This window comes from Budorcas taxicolor, chromosome 3 (assembly GCF_023091745.1).
Source record: "Budorcas taxicolor isolate Tak-1 chromosome 3, Takin1.1, whole genome shotgun sequence".
Classification (NCBI taxonomy): Eukaryota; Metazoa; Chordata; class Mammalia; order Artiodactyla; family Bovidae; genus Budorcas; species Budorcas taxicolor.
In genome coordinates, this window is record NC_068912.1 from 8,639,738 (window position 1) to 8,652,615 (window position 12,878).

The 12,878-nt window shown below is 43.3% G+C and overlaps 1 protein-coding gene across 1 annotated transcript; it reads left to right on the top strand.

The window, feature by feature from the left end:
- Nucleotides 1-11,998: 11,998 nt before the first annotated feature.
- On the top strand, nt 11,999-12,411 carry LOC128045749 (EKC/KEOPS complex subunit GON7-like). The gene is made up of 2 exons (XM_052638206.1): nt 11,999-12,204; nt 12,318-12,411. The coding sequence occupies exons 1-2, from the start codon at nt 11,999-12,001 to the stop codon at nt 12,409-12,411; spliced, it is 300 nt and encodes a 99-aa protein (XP_052494166.1).
- Nucleotides 12,412-12,878: the final 467 nt, after the last annotated feature.

Here is a 12,878-nt window from a genome sequence, read left to right on the forward strand (position 1 = left end):
AAGCACTAATTAATCTGTACTTTAGCATAGACATCCGGATCGCATCCAGTTCTCACTGTCACACACAATCCTATCCTGAGTATCCTAGCACACGTTTCCTACTAGACCTATGTGTTCGTGTCTCTGTCATATAGCTAGGAAGACTGCTGAGTTGGAGTACACAGTTACGTAAGGACTTCCAGGTTGCTTCCACTATGCTGACCTAACAAGACATGAGTATGCCCATTTCTCTATATTTTAGTTAAACTTACTAACTTTCTAATGGTTCCCACTCAAAAATGTGAAGTGATATCTCAGTTTTATTTTTACTTTTCTAATTACTAGTAAGATTCACCCCGTCTCTTCAAATTTTTAGCCATCTAGTTTTCTCCCTCTGTGAATTGACTAATCACAGTCTTTGCCCATTTTTTTTTTTTCCTATTGGGTTTCCAGTTGGCTTTCTTATTTATTTTTTTGGGGGGAGAGATTATGGTTGAGGAAGTTCCTCACATGTCAATTATATCTCCATTTTTTAAGAAAGGTCTTTGTATATTCCAGAATCTAAATATTAGTCCCTCATTTGTTTTAGATGCTGCAATATCTCGTCCCTATCTGTTGCTGTTGACTCTGTCCATGCGGTGCTGTGTCGAAGTCTTCCTTTTCATTTGGTCAGATTTATCTGTGTTTCTCTCCATGCTTGTGCTTTTAGGATCTCATATTTAAAAATCCCTTCACACCCCAAGGTAGCAAAAGCAGTGTTCTGCCTGTTCTCCTACTCGGCCTGTAGTTCAATCTTTCACTTTTCGATATTCATTCTATTGGAAATTTGTAATTATGTGAGTTACAATCCAAATTTCTTTTTATAATATACAGTAAGTCACTTTACCCAAGATTATCTATTAAGCAACTCATTAATTTATGCTGCTATTTTTATCCTATACCAATGATAGAATAATACCACTTTATTACTACGGCTTTCTATTATCTTTTGATATCATGTATAGCAAGTCTCTACTCAGTCTGCTTTTCCAAAATTCCCTCAATTATCCACAGATTTATGTACCCATGTAAGTTTAAAAATCAGTTGTCAAGTTATAAAGCCACCATGTTGGTATATTGATGCTGCCTGGACTTTGTAGGAGGATTTGGGGGGAAATGTCATCTTTATACTATCAAATTACTTCATTTGTGACTAATGTGGACGTCTTCATTAAATAGTTCTCCTCTTGTCCTTCAGTAATTTAAAATATTTCTCCATACAAAGATGACGTGAATTTGTTCTATGCTTTGTTGTAGGTACTTTAGGCTTTTATTCTATTGTAAGTAGTAGGTTATGTCCTCTTAAGTTTCCTAGGGGATTACTGCTGATGTGATAGATGATATCGATTTTTGTGTGTTCATTTTGTAGCCAACAGCCTTGTTGAATTCTCTTAGTCTAATAGTTTATTGACCCTGCTTCATTTTCTATGCAGTTAATCAAGACAACTGTGCCTCTTTGAGACACTGTCTAGCATCAGGGTTATGAGAGTGAAATCTGGAAGCCATTAAAGTTCATTTCAAAACTCTGCTTCCCCTCCAGATTGCAAATTTAATGTGTCATTTTCTTCCCGGAGACTGTGCCTCCTCTACGGGAAACTAGTTCTAGAACATCCTTTGCCTCCTCCTCACCACCACCTGTGTCCATGCCACAAAGAAGCCTTTGCCCATTGTCTCTTGCCAAGTCCTGAAATTACATAAGTATTAGAGTCCTAAGGAGAAGGGTGTGATGGAAGACGTTAAGCAATGGGATCGCAAAGAGTCAGGGACAGAGTCAAGTTTTAAAAGGAAGTGGGATAGGGTGGGGCAGGGGTGAGATGCAGGAGGAGTGACATGACTTTTCAGAGCCAAGAGTATTTTGTTATGCAACCCAGAAAGGGAACTTCAACTTCTTGTTGGAGGATTGCCACCACCTCTGCCCAGAATGATGTGATTAAATATGTCAGTGTTGCTGTGTACTCAGGGAAATAGCTCCCCTCAAGGAGTTGCTGTAGGGAGAAACCCAGGTGAAAAGTAGTGAGGAGCAGATGAAGAGAGATTCTCCTGAGCCAGAGAAGGTGTGATGAAGGTGAAGCCCGGCAGCCCTCGCAGAGACCCACTGACCCTGGGGTCAGATGTGTGAAAGCCCTGCCTCCTCAGAGGCTGCTCATGGGGAAAGGCACAGGCGCGGTCTCTTCCGGTACCGGCAGGGGAGGAGAATCAGAGACGAGCCCACACTGACAGTGGTCTGTGGGGATACGGGAGAAGGGTCCTGTGTTCTGGGCTGTCCTAGGTCTCATCTGACCTCACAGAGTGGGAACTACTCAGAGGAAAACTCCTTTAGAGTAGAAATTCTCCTAACATCTGCTCCAGTTGCTGAAAGTGTATGCCATCCTTCCCCCCAGTTTTTGTCATTTTTTGCCATCTTATCCTCTGTAAGAACGTTTGAGGGTTGCCACCTCAGCATTCCCATCTCCTTTGGCATACCTCACAAAACCTTGAATTTGTCAGCCATCGAGTCCAGGTAGGATTAATCCTACCTCTAACTTCAGGAGTAGCCCTGATTGGCTCAAACTAAGAAGCACATCCCATCCTGTTTATCTATAGTGCAATTACTGTTCAGTAATGAGTTCTGTGAGAAATAAACACTTTTCCTGCTAGAGTGGACAACGGAGCCTATAATCCAAGTTGCTGATGGTGCCATTTTGAGGATAGGTAAGCCAATTTATCAGAGAAGGCAATGGCACCCCACTCCAGTACTCTTGCCTGGAAAATCCCATGGACAGAGGAGCCTGGTGGGCTGAGTCCGTGGGGTCGCTAAGAGTCGGACACGACTGAGTGACTTCCATTTCACTTTCACTTTCATGCATTGGAGAAGGAAATGGCAACCCACTCGTGTTCTTGCCTGGAGAATCCCAGGGACGGGGGAGCCTGGTGAGCTTCTGTCTATGGGGTCACACAGAGTCGGACATGACTGAAGCAACTTAGCAGCAGCAGCAAGCCAATTTATGCCATTTTCTGTTAATATGACTTCATCTGATAGACTTCTGACTCTCCACTGAGAATTCAGTCCATTAGCCATTTCTTATGTCTTTTCACACTCAGCACATTCTCAGCCCACAAACATCTACTCCCCTGGTGCCCTCACATTGCTATTCATAGCTCCTTAAACCTCCTTAACCTTTGCTTATTTATCCGATATCCACTTTCTCCTCTAGGCTCTTGCCAGATTAGAGCTCCTGGAGTAGTCAGCCAATGTGGTGCGATTCTTGGTTCAGTTCAGTTCAGTTCAGTTGTTCAGTCGTGTCCAACTCTTTGAGACCCCATGCATTGCAGCACGCCAGGCCTCCCTGTCCATCACCAACTCCTGGAGTTCACTCAAACTCACGTCCATCGAGTCGGTGATGCCATCCAGCCATCTCATCCTCTGTCATCCCCTTCCCCTCCTGCCCTCAATCCCTCCCAGCATCAGAGTCTTTTCCAATGAGCCAACTCTTCACATGAGGTGGCCAAAGTATTGGAGTTTCAGCCTCAGCCTCAGTCCTTCCAATGAACACCCAGGACTGATCTCCTTTAGGATGGACTGGTTGGATCTCCTTGCAGTCCAAGGGACTCTCAAGAGTCTTCTCCAACACCACAGTTCAAAAGCATCAATTCTTCGGCACTCAGCTTTCTTCACAGTCCAACTCTCACATCCGTACATGACCACTGGAAAAACCATAGCCTTGACTAGACAGACCTTTGTTGACAAAGTAATGTCTCTGCTTTTTAATATGCTGTCTAGGTTGGTCATAACTTTCCTTCCAAGGAGTAAGCGTCTTTTAATTTCATGGCTGCAATCACCATCTGCAGTGATTTTGGAGCCCCCAAAAATAAAGTCTGACACTGTTGCCACTGTTTCCCATCTATTTCCCATGAAGTGATGGGACCAGATGCCATGATCTTAGTTTTCTGAATGTTGAGGTTTAAACCAACTTTTTCACTCTCCTCTTTCACTTTCATCAAGAGGCTTTTTAGGTCCTCTTCACTTTCTGCCATAAGGGTGGCGTCATCTGCATATCTGAGGTTATTGATATTTCTCCTGGCAATCTTGATTCCAGCTTGTGCTTCATCCAGCCCAGCGTTTCTCATGATGTACTCTGCATATAAGTTAAATAAGCAGTGTGACAATATACAGCCTTGATATACTCTTTTTCCTACTTGGAGCCAGTCTGTTGTTCCATGTCTAGTCCCCCAGAAACGTGTATCATCCAACCACAAGTAAGTCTCCACTGCTATTTTGGAAATATTCTCACCTTTCTCTTAAGTTCCCAATGTTTTCCTCACATGGTATACCCAAACTGTGCCAGGAGCCAGCACGAGGAGTCCCGCCCTGGCAAAGGTCATGAGGTTAAGGGGCCCGACAGGCAAAGGTGAGTCAGGCCTTAAGGGAGCCTCGCTGGATCTGCTCGTGCATCTGCCCCAAAACCAGAGTCTGCCTGCCTTACTGCATTATGCTTTTCGCTTATGCTTCTGACATTAACAGGGGCTGTCCCCCACCACCTTCCTCTAAAAGGAATTAACTTAGAGCTCCAGTTAATAAGTCTCCTGGACTTAAAAAGAATGTCTCGGCTTAAACCCCTCTGATGGCTTTCTAACTTACCTGACTGGTCTGTCCAGATTTTTACAACTGCGCATGTGAATTGTTTACAGCCTCCCAACTGAAACTTAAGCACTGAAAGCTTAAGAAATTCTAGGGAAAATCATTAGAATAAAACTGATTAAGGGTTTCATTGTTGAGCAATACTTGCTGCCAAATTTTCATATCTTTTATTTGTTGATATAGTTGGTATATAGAAAAAACAAATAGCAACATAGATCTTTTGAGTTAAGTACCTTCTTTGTTATAACCCACTGTGCCTTTGTTCTACAAGTATGTAGCTTTATTTAGTACTTTGAAGGTGATGCAGATTAAAGAAAAACACTACAGGGAAAATGAGATTAACATTCATTAAGGAAGAGAGCCATAAAATGTTAACATGCCTTTTGGCCAGAAGATAATGTAAATCACCTGAGACCTTTTGTATACGGAAAGATATGCAGAAAAAAAGCCTGGTATCAATAAGGGTCAGGACTGCTGCCCCTACATGACTCTCTATCTTCCATTATGTCAAACTTAGGGTATATAAGCTCCTTTTGAAAATAAAGTTATGGGGTTTTTACACAAGCTTGGCCTCCCCTCTGTCGAATCTTTCTCTCTCTTTCTCCCTCTCCCTCCCTCTCTTTTTCAGACTGATCCCTTGAAACACAGAGGCTCTCCATGTCTACCTATTTGCCCATGTGTCTACTTCTAAGACCCATGCGAGAGGGAGCCCAAGGCAGGGCACCCTCTGCTATTCAAGCGGGTGCCTGTGGCCTAACGTAGACGGTACAAGTTTCTTGTCTTGAGACTTTATTAGCTTTCCGTGTAAACCAAAAAATATCAGTCTCTCTTCTCCTCTATTTTTTCACTACATTATTCTTCTCTAATCTCTCTTTACATTTCTAATTAATCTCTCTTTAATCGCCGACTCCGTCCCCACTTCAGATTACCCTGGATCCACCAGGGCTGGACCCGACAAAACTGTCTCTACCTCTTACCTCCTCAGATAACTTCACCCCTGACACCATTGAGAAGATGAGGTCATTTGACCTCAGCAATCATTTTACACAAAGCATTTTGGGGTTCTGCCTACCATCCACAGATGTTTCCTGAACCCCTCCAGGCATACTGTCACTCCAGTGTGTGTAGTCTTTAGGTCTCCACTCTTTCTTGCTTCCTCAGATTATGAGGTATAGTCCTGGTAAGACTAGATACAGCCTGAGACTATCAGGCTCGTGCACTCTTTTTTGATGTTAATTGACTCTTCCATCTTAAGCAAGTCAAATTTGCTTAGCTCACTCTCTTCATCTCTATACGCTTTAAAACATCTTTAACACATCTTATCTCAGGTGGCCTCGGCCTGTAGTGGCTTGAAGCAGAGTTTTGGTTCCCAGCCAGAGACTGAAGTCAGGCCTTGTCAGTGAGTGTACTGAATCCTAGCCACTAGACTGCCAGGGACCTGTGGCCAGTGACAAGGCCCTGGCCCATCAGCTGTGCAGAAGTGAATTCCCGCAAGAGACAGAAAGTAATGAAACAAGAGAAGTGTTTACTAGGAGGGAAACAAGTACAGTTCATGTGGACAGACCCATGGGCGGGCTCAGGGAGAAAGTCACACCCTTGCGGTAGTCTGAGCCACCTTTATGGGGCTTTTCTTCCAAGTTTCTATGGGCCAATCATTTTGCTTTGCCTGGTTCTGAATCCGTATTTGGTATATGACAGGGTCCTCCCTTGTGTGCGTGCACACGCCTTGGCCAAGATGAATTCCAGTGAAGAGGCTGATGGGTGATAGGCATCACATCACTTACTATGGAGTGGCGACCCTCCCTTTTTGACTTCCAAGGAGCCTTTCTGCACAGGTATAGTTGGGGAGGTTCTCTGACTTCAAAAATGAGGAATAATAAAAAAAAAGAAACATGAGGAATATGTGGTCTTTTATCTCTTATCTGGGCAAGGCCCAGCTCCTCTCTCACTCCTGGTATTTTGGAGTATCTGTCTACAGCAGAGAAACTATTTAGCCTGGGACCCATCTATCTCCTGCCTCCCTTCCTTCATAGCAGTGCTATGAAAACTCTCATTAAATGTGAGACAGCATGAAAGTGCTAAGAAGGGAAAACTTTAGTTCGCCTTCTTCTATGTAGGGAAAATCCCAGTGTTTCCCCCTGTATGTTTCCTTTCTTATGAGTCTCCTTTACTTACACAGCACATCACTCTGGTCACCAAACGTGTGGAGATTTTCCACCACACCAAGTAATTCTCTGTTTGACACTATGTAGTGTCTGAAGTGAGTTACACTGTAGGACATCCAGCTGGTGTCACAGACTGGGAATTAGTATGGAGAAAACCTTCCACATATTTGGTGACAGGATGAAGTGTTGTGTGAGTAATAAAGGAGACTCACAGGAAAGAAAAACATAAGAAGGGGAAAACTGAGGTTTTTCCAAATTATAGTTCATGTCAGTGAAGTGGGATTTGCTAGAACCACCCTGGCTCATGGAAACATGTGGTCTGGGGAAAGAAAGGACAAGAGGGTAGTGTCTGATGAACCTTTGACCCCTAGATGTCTACCTGGTCACCCATGGTGTTAAACTTCAAGTCTCTACTAATGGAATTTAGAGACGAGAATAAATCTGACTCCTGAAGAGCTGACTCATTTAATAAGAAGGAACTGCATATAATAAAAAGCACACTAAACATATAATCTCTTGGTCATCATTATCTGTAACAGCTAAAATAAAGAAAGTGCTGGGTCAGAACCTGATGTTCATCCAATCTCAGACTTGGGTTGGTCTGAACTTCAGCCACTAACCTCAAGGCTGCCCACAGTGGGAAAAATTATGCCAGGACAACATAAAGTACCTCTAAGGCCTCTGGTTAGCAAGAAGGTCATCAATGTGGGGGGAGGGGAAAGCCAACAAACCACTGAAACAGGGAGTATAGTGTGAAGGGTTGTCTCCCAGCAGCATCAGCTTCCTGAAGCACCTTCATTACAATGGATGCTGAGAATGGCTAATTTAGGGGCTATGTCTTTTGTTTTAAATGTTGCTGAGTGGAAGGGCACATTTACATTAAGACAGGACCCACAGTTCACTATTGAACAATCACAGATGGTGTTATATATATACACATAGAGGTGATATAGGATTCCTCATGCACTATGGTACCAAAACCTATTGGTGAAACCATGACATCTTCAGTTAGATTGCATGCTAAATTGCTTCAGTTGTGTCTGAATCTATGGGACCCTATCTCTGTCCATGGGATTCTCCCTGCAAGAGCACTGGAGTGGGTTGCCATGCCCTCCTCCAGGGGATCTTCCTGACTCAGGGACTGAACATGTGAGCACACCAGTAAGAGTATAGAAGATTCATGTAAAGCTGTGTCTCCTTTATGTGAATGTTTCCTGGAAATGGATATTATGTCTGGCTGGGAAACACTTCCCTTACCTAGTATTGAAAATTCAAAATCTGTTGATGAACTCCTAGTGGAGGCTACAGTTAGGAGTGTAAATGTTTATGGAATTACAGTAGTAGTTGGCAGGAGAATTGGTATGTTTGAACAGGTTTTATGTGAAGTGGTTATGTATCTTCTACCTGATTGTATTATGGGGATGGACACTGGATCTGACTGGAGAACATTTTCCCTCTCTAATATTGTAAAACATGGTATGTACATGGTTCATGTACATTCACCCTTCAAGCAACGTTAATTAGACATGCTAAGCAGAATCAATAGAATGAGAAAGACTAGAGATCTCTTCAAGAAAATTAGAGATTCCAGGGGAACATTTCATGCAAAGACGGGCACAATAAAGGACAGGAATGGTATGGACCTAACAGAAGCAGAAGATATTTAGAAGAGGTGGCAAGAATACACAGAGGAACTGTACAAAAAAGATCTTCATAACCCAGATAACCACAATCACTCACCTAGAGCCAGATACCCTGGAGTGCAAAGTCAAGTGGGCCTTAGGAAGCATCACTACAAACAAAGCTAGTGGCTGCTAAGTCACTTCAGTCGTGTCCAACTCTGTATGACCCCATAGACGGCAGCCCACCAGGCTCCCCCGTCCCTGGGATTCTCCAGGCAAGAACACTGGAGTGGGTTGCCATTTCTTTCTCCAATGCATGAAAGTGAAAAGTGAAAGGGAAGTTGCTCAGTCGTGTCCGACCCTTAGCATGGACTGCAGCCTACCAGGCTCCTCCATCCATGGGATTTTCCAGGCAAGAGTACTGGAGTGGGGTGCTACTGCCTTCTCTGAGGGGATGGAATTCCAGCTGAGCTATTTAAAATCCTAAAAGATGATGCTTTGAAAGGGCTGAACTCAATATGCCAGCAAATTTGGAAAACTCAGCAGTGGCCACAGGACTGGAAAAGACCAGTTTTCCTTCCAATCCCAAAGAAGGGCAATGCCAAAGAATGTTCGAACTACCACACAATTGTACTCATCTCACACATTAGCAATGTAATGCTCAAAATTCTCCAAGCAAGCCTTCAACAGTACATGAACCGAGAACTTTCAGATGTTCAAGATGGGTTTAGAAAAGGCAGAGGAATCAGAAATTAAATTGCCAACATCCCTTGGGCCATAGAAAAAGCAAGAGAATTCCAGAAAAAACTTCTGTTTCATTGACTATACTAAAGCCTTCGACTGTGTGGATCACAACAAACTCTGGAAAATTCTTCAAGAGATGGAAATACTAGACCACCTTACCTGTCTCCTGAGAAATCTGTATGCAGGTCAAGAAGCAACAGTTAGAGCTGAACCTGGAACAACAGACTGGTTCAAAATTGGGAAAGGAGTATGTTAAGGCTATATGTTGTCACCCTGCTTATTTAACTTATATGCAGAGTATATCATGCAAAATGCCAAGCTGGATGAAGCACAAGCTAGAATCAAGATTGCCAGGAAAAATATCAACAACCTCAGATATGCAGATGACACCAGCTTTATGGAAGAAAGCAAAGAAGGACTAAAGAGCCTCTTAATGAAAGTGAAAGAGGAGAGTGAAAAAGTTGGCTTAAAACTCAACATTCAAAAAACTAAGATCGTAGCATCCAGTCCCATGACTTCATGGCAAATAGATGGGAAAACAATGGAAACAGTGAGAGACTTTATTTTCTTGGGCTCCAAAATCACTGCAGATGGTGACTGCTGCCATGAAAAAGACACTTGCTCCTTGGAAGAAAAGCTATGACCAACCTAGACAGCATATTAAAAAGCAGAGATTACTTTGCCAACAAAGGGCCATCTAGTCAAAGCTATGGTTTTTCCAGTAGTCATGTAATGGATGTGAGAGTTGAAGAATTGATGCTTTCAAACTGTGGTGTTGGAGAAGGCTCTTGAGATTCCCTTGGACTGCAAGGAGATCAAACCAGTCAATCCTAAAGGAAATCAGTCCTGAATATTCACTGGAAGGACAGATGCTGAAGCTGAAACTCTAATACTTTGGCCAACTGATGTGAAGAACTGACTCATTGGAAAAGACCCTGATGCTGGGAAAGTTTGAAGGCAGGAGGAGAAGGGGACGACAGAGGATGAGATGGTTGGATGGCATCATTGCCTCGATGGCCATGAGTTTGAACAAGCTCTGGGAGTTAGTGATGGACAGGGAAACCTGGCATGCTGCAGTCCATGGGGTCGCAAAGAGTCATTCATGACTGAGCGACTGAACAGAACTGAAATGAGTCAGAGGGTGCTTACACTCAAAATATGAGGGACTAAAGGAGTCTTCCTGCTCAATGTATCTCTGTTTTACTGGTGGGTCTGGGGGACTGGGGTGTGGAAGGATGCTAGTCATTCTTTCTTCCCCACATCATCTCGATTTTTTTTTGTCTCCTTTACCGATGCAGTGGTCACAGGACCAGGGCTACAGCTAGAGCTGAAAATAGGCAGAATCTTAACCAAAAAGTACAACTGTGTTTCTGATCTTTATGGCATAATTATTAATAGCCTATTGGGGCAGGATTCAACCCACTGACAAAATTGGGGCTAACAGGGAAGACAGTTATATGGCTTGGTGGCTAAGATAGCCCACTGGTTCTGCACTATGCAAACTTAGCTCACCTGAACAGAAGTGGACTGATGGGGAGGCACAGCCCACACTAGTACTACTGCCTGCAGGACACCCCAGCATAGTCCAATATCCCTTCCAAAGGCAAAAGAGTGGGTATAAACAGAGAGAAGGAGGACTAATAGCAGTTAACAGTAAAGAATAAACGAATTGTAAGGAAAAATTCCCATGTTGCATCAACACCTTGAAAGAGGCTCAGAGCAAGACACGATATTGCCTCAGCTCAATTATGTAAGATGCCTGAAAGGGTGAAGCCATATGTTTGCCGAGAGCATGCCTGCTTTTGGACCTTGACAAGATGAAATGAAAGCCTGCAAACCGGAGTGGTCTTGCCCCAGGAGACAGTCTCATAGAATATGATGATGGACAGGAATGATCTTTAATGACCACTTTGGATTCCAGTAATGTGAACTTGTACTTTTAAACTTGTGTATCATTTTGATGGATTAGGGGTCAGTGGCCAAAGACCAGGGTGAGTGGGCTGTGAGAAAAGAGAAAATATACATATTGGTCTCTGTCCCTGACTCCTGGCATAGAACTCCTAAAACCCTTTTAATTCCCTAAGTGATAAGAGCACTAGGAGAATCTTCTGTTCTAAGGAAGTGACACCGAATGGGCTCCTGCTTGACTACTAGATTTGAGGCTGGTCACAAGAAAGACCAAGCCATGATTAAAAACTTGGAATTTTCAGCTCCATCCATCAGAAAGGGAAGCCTCCATAAAATCCCAAAAGCATGGGGTCTAGAAAGCTTCCAGATTGGAAGCTGGAACACCAAGAGGAGGATGCACATTAACTCTACGGGGACAGAAGTTTCTGCACTAGAGATCCTCCCAGATCTTGCCTGATGTATTTCTGTATATGGTTGTCCATCTGTATCCTGTATCATATTCTTTAATACACTGACGCAGTTGATGCAAGTAGTTCTAGCAAATGCAATCTGATGAAGGGATCACTGGAACCCCCAATCTATCATCTACAGCGGGTCAGAAGATAGGACACCACAAAACTCCTAGAAGAGAACACAGCGAAACATTCTCTGACATGAATCGAGCAATGTTTTCTTAGTTTAGAATCCCAAAGCAATAGAAATAAAAGCAAAAATAAACAAATGAGATCTAATCAAACTTATAAACGTTTGCACAGCAAAGGAAACCGTAAACAAAATGAAAAGAACCTACAGACTGGGAGTAAATGCATGCAGACGATGCAACCGATAAGGGCTTAATTTCCAAAATATACAAACAGCTCAGACAACTCAACAACAACAACAAACATCTCACTGTGGCGCGCTCCTGAAGCGTAGCGGTCGCTATGGAGCTGTTGGGCGAGTACATCGGACTGGAAGGGCAGCGACAGCAGCTGCGGGTGCCTTGTGAGGCGCCGGGCATCACCGACCCTTTCCAGAGCTTGTTGTCCGGTGTGGCTCAGATGAGGGAGCTGGTGACTGAGCTCTTCGGCTCTCACGTACAGCCGGAAGCACGGGACCGGGGGACAGCGGCTCCCGACGAGGCCTTGGACGGTGGATTCTTTACCAACAGAGCCACAAGGAAATCCCAGGAATACTGGAGTGGGTAGCCTAACCCTTCTTCAGCGGATCTTCCCGACCCAGGAAGGGGAAGTGACTGCTAATTGGTGATGATGAAGATGATTCAGAAGATGAAAATAACCCTGATAACAGAACTAATTCAGATGGACCATCTGCAAAACGGCAAAAACCATCTTAACTAGCTTTTACAAAATTTACAAGACTGCTACCATATTTTATTTTACCACACACTGACATTTAAGGAAGACTTGTGCTCTAATTTGGAAAGCGTTTGTTTTTTGCCCTGGGACAGTTTTGTAAAAGAGGAAACTTTTCTGTGTTCATCAAAGAAAGACATAAATGCATAGAAATGAATCCCTTTTCTTGGGTGAGAAGTCAGTTTCAGATCATGGAAATAAAATAGACATTTAATAATGTGTGATATCCAGTAAGTTGGCAACTGAATTCTTACTTTATACTTTTAAAATACCCATTGGATTAAACTGTGTGGTGTCCACATGTTTTAGCTTCTGCTTCTGTTATGAAAATACATGTCAAGGTTTATGGACAATAGCATTTCAAGGAACTGACATGAGCAAGTGATGAAAATGAGGTGTTAAATTTAAAAATGGCAGGTGCTTCCTTGGTGGTCAAGGGGCTAAGACT